We start from the raw sequence: 10151 nt of genomic DNA on the forward strand, positions 1-10151 counted from the left end.
AGCGCGCAGACAACTATGAAGAAATAGTGCAGCAGCTGCTGGAGTCCTTCAGGAAACTTGGCTCCAGGATGTCCCTGAAAATCCATTTCCTACACCAGCACCTGAACTTCTTCCCTGACAACTTGGGAGCAGTCTCGGACGAGCACAGCGAGCGATTCCACCAAGAGATTTCACTCATGGAGACGCGTTACCAAGGGCGGCACAACCCGAACATGATGGGCGATTTCTGCTGGTTCCTGCATCGTGAAACTGACACAGAGCAGCACAAACGCAAAGCCAAATGCCTAAAGCATTTTTAATTACATTCTAGTGGAGTTTTTCTGTAATTTCTATAATTTTGAAGCATTCATGATGAAATAAATGAATAAATGAATTTTTGTAAATTTCATTGAAATCCTGACTTCTAGGCAATGGGAATATTTCTGTTCCTGAAAATCCTGACGTGATACAGCAAAACGGTTATGATTTTTGAAATCAGCGTACCCAAATTAGTCTAAATCACTTTACACATCTCCAGTAAAAAAATTTTGTTGTTCAGTGTAATGCATGGAATCGCTCCAAGCTCCTGATTTGAAAACTATAGTACTTACAGAAGCAATGTATTCAACGATTTGTAGCTATGATTAAAAGTCATTCGATATGAGTGAGGAACGTGAAAAAAAAGAAGCTCTATCATTAAGAAATCGTTGCGACCTTTTCCAAGTCAAGGCATGGTTGAGCAGGCCAAAAAAAATGGCAGTTTTAGACCCCAGCGAGGTTACCCAGGAAATTCCTTAAGACCCAGAGAGCGAGGTGGCCGAGGATCACCTGATGAAGGATATAATTAAATAGTGTCGTTAATGATCTTCAAAAGGGGTGTTTTAATTAACCCAAACACCCAATTTTCACTCTTGCACCTCCTTGAAGTTTTCTTAATATGGTTTTAAGTTTTGGATTTATGGAGGAGACACACATCCTCTCTCACACACACACACACACACACACACACACACACACACACACACACACACACACACACACACACACACACACACACACACACACACACACACACACACACACACACACACACACACACACACACACACACACACACACACACCCTTATATTTGTATAGATGAATTGTGGTCTTGAAAACTGCAAAAAATAAATTGCCTTTTTGGCACTTTCAACACCCTTCTGTTTCGCAGTACTTGGACAAAATATTACGGCATTGTACATTATCTCAACTGGTCAACTTTTCTATTTGCAGACCCTGCCCACATCCTTGTTTCTCAAATAATTCTATTATCTCTCTAATTCTGAAAGCAACCCATAAACAATGATCCTTATATTAGAAGGAGTGTTTTTGGTGCAGCATGTTTTTCATTATGCTGGGAAGTACATTACTGAGGTGCAGTATTGTTTCAGGCGAAGGATGACTGCCTCATCAAAATTCTTTGAAAACATTGATTTGAAACGTTTCGGTAAACTATTCACACTCCAGAAAAGTCTTGAAGGGGTCGGCTAAAGGTTGTGACAGATGTGGTATTGCAGGACAATGGCAACCGTTTGCAAAGAAGCACAAGAAAAATGCTCAGATGGTTGTCGCAATAAGTAAGTGTCTCACAAACCACTACGTACAGAGCTGCACAAAATAAAATGCGGTTTGTTTCCTAGTCATGTTATTGATGCACTTGCAATCAGACAGAAAAAAAAACAGTTGAATTACTGCCAATGGCTCCAAAATTTCAGAGCAGAAAAAGGAGATCAGGTTTTAGAATGCACTTTCTTTATGGATGAGGCATTGTTCTACATGTCTGGCTAGACCAGTGATCTTCATGTTTGTTTTAGTGGGGGGCCACTTTTTCTGATAAGACATCAGTACGAGAGCTGCCTCACTGCCTGCAGGACTCCATAATGGCTAAAGTGGGGCAACTTAGCTAAATATAGCATAACAATTGTGCATTTTGTGAGCAAAGCACTAAATTTGGCACACGAGTTGCCTATCATATTTTTTGAAATACAAAATGTTCGTATTCGTTGACTTTTTAAACATACACATTCTCCTCCTGTTATTTGAATTATCGAACTGCATTCGCACGGCAACAGCTAACTGCTGATAGATCTGCTCATGAAAGAGCCAGGCAAGCGGAGTGAGAGTGAGAGTGAGAGTGAGAGTGAGAGTGAGAGTGAGAGTGAGAGTGAGAGAGTGAGAGAGTGAGAGAGTGAGAGAGTGAGAGAGTGAGAGAGTGAGAGAGTGAGAGAGTGAGAGAGTGAGAGAGAGAGAGAGAGAGAGAGAGAGAGAGAGAGAGAGACAGACAGAGTGAGAGAGTGAGAGAGTGAGAGTGAGAGAGAGAGAGAGAGAGAGAGAGAGAGAGAGAGAGAGAGAGAGAGGGAGAGAGAGAGTGACAGAGTGAGTGAGTGAGAGAGAGCGTGAGAGAGCGAGGGAGAGAGTGTGAGAGAGAGAGTGTGTAAGAGAGAGTGCGAGAGAGAGAGAGAGAGAGTGTGAGAGAGCGAGGGAGAGAGAGAGAGAGAGAGAGACAGAGACACAGAGAGAGAGAGAGACAGAGACACAGAGAGAGAGAGAGAGACAGAGAGACAGAGAGACAGAGAGACAGAGAGAGAGAGAGACAGAGAGAGAGAGAGAGAGAGAGAGAGAGACAGAGACACAGAGAGAGAGAGAGACAGAGACACAGAGAGAGAGAGAGAGACAGAGAGACAGAGAGACAGAGAGACAGAGAGACAGAGAGACAGAGAGAGACAGAGAGACAGAGAGACAGAGAGACAGAGAGACAGAGAGAGAGAGAGAGAGAGAGAGAGAGAGAGAGAGAGAGAGAGAGAGAGAGAGAGAGAGAGAGACGTCTTACTGCTGATATATCTGCTCATGAACGAGCCAGACAAGCAGAGTCGGCTACAGAGAAAGAGCATCGCCTAACTGCAAATAAAGTGTCACACCGACGGGCGAGAGAAGCACAAAACTCACGTTCCAGCTTTCTCGGTCCGGGTTTTGGCAGGACATCAAGGACAGTTGCCACTGCTGCTATAAATATTGAGTGGCTCAAGGCCGCCTTCAACTATTACCTTTCTGAGGATTACGGCAGCATAAAGCCTTCCTTCCATAAATCTGAGGAATAAAGAAGCCTTCCTAATTTTCTCTATACAACTAATGCCTCAGTCTAACTAGTGTGAGAAAAATAGGGCAAATTTCCCGGGTATTACCAGGTACTTCAGCTAGTATATACATATTTACAAGATGAGAGTTTTAGTAATATACAGCTCTGGAAAAAATTAAGAGACCACTGCAAAATTATCAGTTTTTCTGGTTTTACTATTTATAGGTATGCGTTTGAGTAAAATGAACATTTTTGTTTTATTATATAAACTACTGCCAACATTTCTCCCAAATTCCGAATAAAAATATTGTCATATATAACATTTATTTGCAGAAAATGACAACTGGTCAAAAGAACAACAAAGATTCAGTGTTTTCAGTCCTCAAATAATATAAACAAAACAAGTTCATATTCATTTTTAAACAACACAATACTAATGTTTTAACTTAGGAAGAGTTCAGAAATCAATATTTTGTGAAATAAACCTGATTTTCAATCACAGCTTTCATGCGTCCTGGCATGCTCTCCACCAGTCTTTCACATTGCTGTTGGGTGACTTTCTGCCACTCCTGGTGCAAAAATTCAAGCAGCCCGGCTTTGTTTGATGGCTTATGACCATCCATCTTCCTCTTGATCACATTCCAGAGGTTTTCAATGGAGTTCAGATCTGGAGATTGGGCTGGCCATGACAGGGTCTTGATCTGATGGTCCTCCATCCACACCTTGATTGACCTGGCTGTGTGGTATGGAGCATTGTCCTGCTGGAAAAACCAATCCTCAGAGTTGGGGAACATTGCCAGAGCAGAAGGAAGCAAGTGTTCTTCCAGAACAACCTTTTACGTGGCTTGATTCATGAGTCCTTCACAAAGTCAAATCTGCCCGATTCCAGCCTTGCTGAAGTACCCCCAGATCATCACCGATCCTCCACCAAATTTCACAGTGGGTGCGAGACACTGTGGCTTGTAGACCTCTCCAGGTCTCTGTCTAACCATTAGACAACCAGGTGTTGGGCAAAGCTGAAAATTGGACTTATCAGAGAAGATGACCTTACTCCAGTCCTCTACAGTCCAATCCTTATGATCTTTTGCAAACCTCAGCCTGGCTCTTCTTTGCTTCTCATTGATGAAGGGCTTTTTTCTAGCTTTAAACGACTTCAGCCCTGCCCCTAGGAGCCTGTTTTGAACCGTCCTCACTTGTGAACTTCACCCCAGCTGCCATTTGCCATTCTTTTTGTAGGTCACTTGATGTCATCCTACAGTTGTTGAGTGACATTCGAATGAGTTGGCGGTCATCCTGGTCAGTGGAAAGTCGTTTTCGCCCTCTGCCCGTCTGTAGCTTTGTTGTCCCCAATGTCTGCTGCTTGACCTTGTTCTTATGAACCGCCATCTTTGAAATTTTAAGGATGGAAGCAACGTGGCGCTCACTGTATCCTTCTACCAGTAAAGTCAGAATTGAACCCTTCTTTTCCTCAATCAAAACTTTTCTTTTCATCTCTTTTTGCATGGTCAATAGTTGTTTTTTTTTATTCCAATTACTTTTGAGGTACTACTAGCACTGTTTTTGCCATCCAGCTGGTCCTATTGCAAGAGGATAGTGATGACCACAGCAGTGGTCTTTATACTTTTCCTTGTTAAATAAAATTCGGTTCAGGTGATCACCTAATCAGTAACTCACGAAGTAGAATGAGGTGTGCCTGTGTTGGAATTCCACAGACACTGGAATGGAATGGCTGCCATACATGTAGCGATGCTGATTTAATTTATTTTTGGAGTGGTCTCTTATTTTTTTCCAGAGCTGTATAGATGAAGATGTAAAATACCGTAATATTTTGTCTAAGTACTGAAAAACGGAAGGGTTTTGAAAGTGTCAAAAGGCATTTGTGTTCCACAGTGTTCAAGCATATAATTAAATTGAAATAAAAGAAAGAATTTAAAGGTCATAGAAAAAAAATTCCGGAAGTTTACTGCCATTCATTCAGCATCATTGACACTACATTATTTAACATGTTATATTAGTTATTTATGCCTGCTTTAATGTCCTCGATGACGTCGTTAAAACAGTAAATTTCCTGTTTAGACTGATTTTCAATTTTGTTTCACTGCCAGACAGACAGACAAAGTAATTTTTTTATCTCACTCCTCTGTGCATGCACAATCGGGACAAATTCAGTCAAATTACTGTTAAAATGCAGGTTTGTTTTCAGATTAGTGTTCAAAATATAACATTCAATTGAAATCACGTTGTTCCTCAATCATAAACTGACGTTTGAAGACAGCAGGACAGAAAGAACTGAACCAATTTCTTAAACCTGCTTTTCGCTTTGTGTGCATGGGGTAAAAATTGGTGTATGGTGTGCCCTTTCCAAAAGGTGTTATTGGACCAATATTTTTGAAAGACAGAGTGATTTCCAAAAGGTATATTAATAATATTCTCCAGTAGTTTGTAAACGAACTAAATGAAGAAGAGAAACGATATGGATGGTTCTCGAAAGACTGCGCAACTTGACACACAGCCCATGCAAGCACGCATACAGTCAGTACAGTTTTTGAAGATTGCATAATTTCTCGTAGTTTCTGGCTAGCTCGTTCTCCCAACTTTAACCTCTTTAGATTTTTACCTGTGAGGAAACCTCAAAAACACGGTCTATGACAACAATCTTCATATGATAGAAAAGTTGAAGGCTAACATTACAGAGAGTATCCATGGCCTCCAGGCTGAAGAACTGCAGTGAGTGTTTCAAAACATGTGGTGACGCATCCAAATGAACGGATCACACTTTCAGCAATTGCTAGAAATCTACTGAATCTGTTCAGTAATTTTCAAAATCAAATCTTCTGTTACCTCTTATATGTCTGTTGTATTTGACAATAAATATTTTTCTCCGAAACAAATATCTTTTTGTATAATAGGTGTTAAGTTTCGATGACTGTTTCTTTTGAAACACCCAATATAATACGAATGAATCAACGAACCCTCAAGGTGTTCACACACCTTGCTTGCCTTGACTTGCCTTCGTGCTTTAAACCTGTCCATCGCATCTGCTCATGAGTGCTGAATGGAGTTCCGGGCTATTCTCAGACGAAGAGGAGAAATATGTGTGTTTCACATGTGTTTGAGAGAAATAATTCCGTTTGTGGAATTGTTTGGCATTAAAAAAACAAAGTGCACACGATGAAACAATCAAATAGTTTTTGTAAAATGTAAAAAATGTAAAAAATGTAAAATGTAAAAAACAACACATGATGAAACATGATGAAACAGTTTTCATTTTGTATCCCACTGATAGGCCGGAGCTGCATCGGGACCATTTGTCCTTGTCACACACCAAAATCAAATCGGCTTGTTCTTGTCACCGACCCAACTGATCCACCAAGTTTTGTCATAATCCATTCAAAAATGTTTGAAATATCATGATATATATATATATATATATATATATATATATATATATATATATATATATATATATATATATATATATATATATATATATACACATATATTGTTTCTGGCCCTGTCTCTCAATGGTGATGAATCACTTTTAGAAAATTAAACAATTCTCGAGCAGGTTTTTATCATCCAGATCCGGATCAGGATCAGGAATTCTTCTTTTCAATCACCCAACCTGAACATACATCATGTTTCTTCCAAATCTGTCCACAACGTTTTGAGATATCCTGCTATATATAGTTTTTGGCCCAATCACTCAGTGGTGAAGAATCACTTGAAGAATTCTCGTATCTGGATCTTCAACAAAATTGAATCAGTTCGTCCTTGACACACACTGAAACTGTCCACCAAATATGTTCCGAGCTTTTTAAGATATTCTGCTCACTGACAAACAGACTGGGGTCCACCTCCAGTGGTGGAGGTAACAAATGTTTCACCTGGTTGCGCCCAAACTCACGAAGCAATGTTTATATGAAAGAACTTAGGAGACCTCAAACTTCTTGAAAGCATCAATCATTTGTCTTTGCTAAATGTAAAGCTTTGAATCCCCTAAAGGGATACGTTTTATATACTTGAGTGAACTTTATGGCAACTTGAGTCAATGCAAAAAAGGCTTGTAATTTGAATAAGTATTTTATTTATTTATTTGCAGAAGTGCAGCAATTTCCATCAACCTTACCTAGTCTTTCAAGCAAATGGTAGGTGCTGACCTTTGGCAGGATTTCCTCGAATGAGATACATACCCCAACACTCTCAGCCTCTTCGAGGAACTGTGCAACACCATTAAGGCCAAAAGCATCATCTCCCGCTATTGTACCGACATATCGCCAACCAAAGAGTTGCACCAAGTGGGCAAGAGCTTGAGCATGGTGTGTGTCACTTGGGATGATTCTCATGAAGGAGGGGAACTGTGCTTTATAACTCAGGCACTTGCATACTGACGCGTAGCTAACCTGAAACAAACGTACACCGACACACAGGTGCACATCAGAGATAGTCCTTTGGATGCCCAAATTTGAGGATAAATAGCACAAGACCATTTGACCCCACACTTTTACTGGTATCATTTTCACTTAATGGTGCTTATAGCACAGCATTGAAAAATGTAATGGAATATGTCACCTGTGGAATGTTATAAACACCCAAAAGGTGAGCCATTGTAACTGAGAGAGTCGATCCATAAGTTCCAATAACAGTTTGGTAAAAGCACGGCTCGTCAACACCTCCAGGTTCCTGCTCCAGGTAGCGCAAAGACCACTGCACGGTTTTTGGAATCCCATAACACGAATCATGTAGGATATAGCCAAGGGTGATATTATTCACAAGAGAGGCATTTCGGTTGATCTCATCGATTGCCCACACCATGGTCATTGCCCACTGAAGACCCTTAGGGGAGAAACTAATAAATGGACATAATTAATCAATAATCTTTTTCGTTCGTTGCTTTAATCAGAAGTGAATACCGAGAAGTTATACTCAAGTCCTGAAAATTAAATATAAATTGTCCACAGGTCTTAAATGTGTAATTTCGAAGTCTGTCTCAATGTATTGTATCTCTGTGACACTTCCATACTCTCGCACATCAAACAAAATGAACCAGTCTTCCACATTAGCTGAAGCTCTTATTTTGAAAGCTTGTGGGGGGAAGCATATTATTAGTAAACAAAGAAAACGTCACATATACATGCAACTCTGTTCACGTAATTGTCCTACTAAGATTCCCCTCTGAAACAGTGGCTCATGATGTTCCATGTCAGTTCAAGTCATAGATATCCTCCGTTTTTGTCCATCACCACTAATGTCTATCAAGGTATTTGTCGTGAGTGGGATGCATATATGAGTTCTTCCATGAGCCTTAGCTCACTAAAACAAGACAAGTTCAAACAACATCAACTGCAGATCGTTAAGTAGAATATAAATCAAAAGCTGTCAATACCATAAAGAAATCTGACAAAATTGTGCATCTTTGTTGCAACTCCTTTGTAAAGCTTACACCGATGTCAAGGCTCATGTGAAAGGAGAGGGCTAACTCACTTGGTACACCCGGGAAAGCTCGGGTTTTTTCTCAGCTCTTCCTTCTGATCAGCGATTCCAAAGTGAATGGGAAAGAGACCACCGAGTGTGATGTGTCCATCCGCCGCAACTCCTTCGACATCCTTGGAGATTTGATGTTTGCATCGGCGGCTGTTTGCAGGAACGAGGTACAAGTACAGAAAAACCTTTAAAAACACACACAGCGTGCACACGATATCCACCGATCCACAGCTCATGTTCCAATTGAATATATTCTGCAGTTTCTGATACTAATTAGTCTGTGATTTTACAATCATTTTATTTCTTACAGCTTTATATTGATTTGTTGTGAAGTCTTCTGTGTTTTGCATTTATAACAAATAGCTAAATGGTATAATGGGCAATTTCAAAAGTGGAAAATCTTCACAATATTAAAGACAATTAAGGTGAACAATATGCTCATTATCCATTATAAAACGAATAATTAAATATTTACATGACTACACATTGAATTTTTTTTTTTTTAATTACATGGCAGTCTCAAACAATGGAACTTCACAATTAATTTAAATACAGGAAGAGACCAATAGGCCCATTCAAGCCTGCGCAACCCCACCAACACTCAAATACCTCTCAATCTTCACCGTTTAAAGCTACCTATCGAATTCTAATTCAAGACCATCCACCGTCTCTGATGCCATAAATTTTCCAGGCAGACCACTCCATGCATTAACAACCCTGCGAGTGAAACTCCCCTGCTTAACTTCATCCCATCTTTCGAACTGTTCCCCCATGATATTATCACTGTCAGTTCTGCAGAAAAATTCTTCTGCACTTATTCCTTTGATAACTTTTATTATTTTAAACATTTCCATCAGATCCCTCATAATCGTCTTTCAAATGTAAAAAATACAAAGTAAAAGTAATTTGCTCCTCACAGCTTTGTTTAGCTTGCCCCGGGATCAATCGAGTTGATCTGCTTTCTTTGGCAGCGATGTCCTTCCTCAGATGTGGTGAACAAAAATGAACAAAGTATTCTCGATGAGGCCTCAATTAATACCTCTACAGTGGTAAAAACGACCTCCTTTGATTTATAATCTCTGCCCCTCCAAATACAATATAAACCATATTTCCTTTGCCGATAGCTTCAACTATAGTTGCCTGACTTTGCTGTGGGTTTACGCCGCACATATTCCTCCCACCCCAAGATCCTTAGATCCTTCTGTGTCAAACACTCCAACACTGCCACTTGTATTGTATATATCCTCGATTTTTGATATCCTCAAACATCCAAACATTTCTTTATGTTAAACTACATCTACGAATGTATTGCTTAATCTATTAGATCAGCATCTTTCTTCAAGTTCGTGGGGTGAGATGGAGGAAACAATGTGATTGCAGCAATTTTTAAATGTGAACACTTTGTGTAAAAAATGGAACAGACACATCAACATTTTACTTACGTGCTTGGAGAACCGAGAGTCAGGTCATGAACAGAATGTACAAACATCTGGGAGGATGGGGAAATGACGTGCAATTTTCGCATACACATGTGGAATAGTGCAAGTGGATTAACCACTGACCCCTGCTAG

General features: G+C 40.0%; 1 protein-coding gene across 1 annotated transcript in view; it reads right to left on the bottom strand.

The window, feature by feature from the left end:
- The window catches only part of LOC147035691 (extracellular calcium-sensing receptor-like), a 30087-nt gene extending 21238 nt beyond the window's left edge, over positions 1-8849 (bottom strand). Inside the window, exons 1-3 of the mRNA XM_085869115.1 lie at positions 8581-8849; positions 7669-7945; positions 7226-7499 (exon numbers count right to left, since the gene is read on the bottom strand). Coding sequence (XP_085725241.1) covers positions 7226-7499; positions 7669-7945; positions 8581-8816 — 787 coding nt within the window. The 5' untranslated portion in view covers positions 8817-8849. The remainder of the gene's footprint in view (positions 1-7225; positions 7500-7668; positions 7946-8580) is intronic.
- Positions 8850-10151: the final 1302 nt, after the last annotated feature.

The sequence above is a fragment of the Eptatretus burgeri genome, chromosome 1, assembly GCF_056783735.1.
Source record: "Eptatretus burgeri isolate ZD-2024b chromosome 1, Ebu_testis_v1, whole genome shotgun sequence".
Taxonomy (NCBI): Eukaryota; Metazoa; Chordata; class Myxini; order Myxiniformes; family Myxinidae; genus Eptatretus; species Eptatretus burgeri.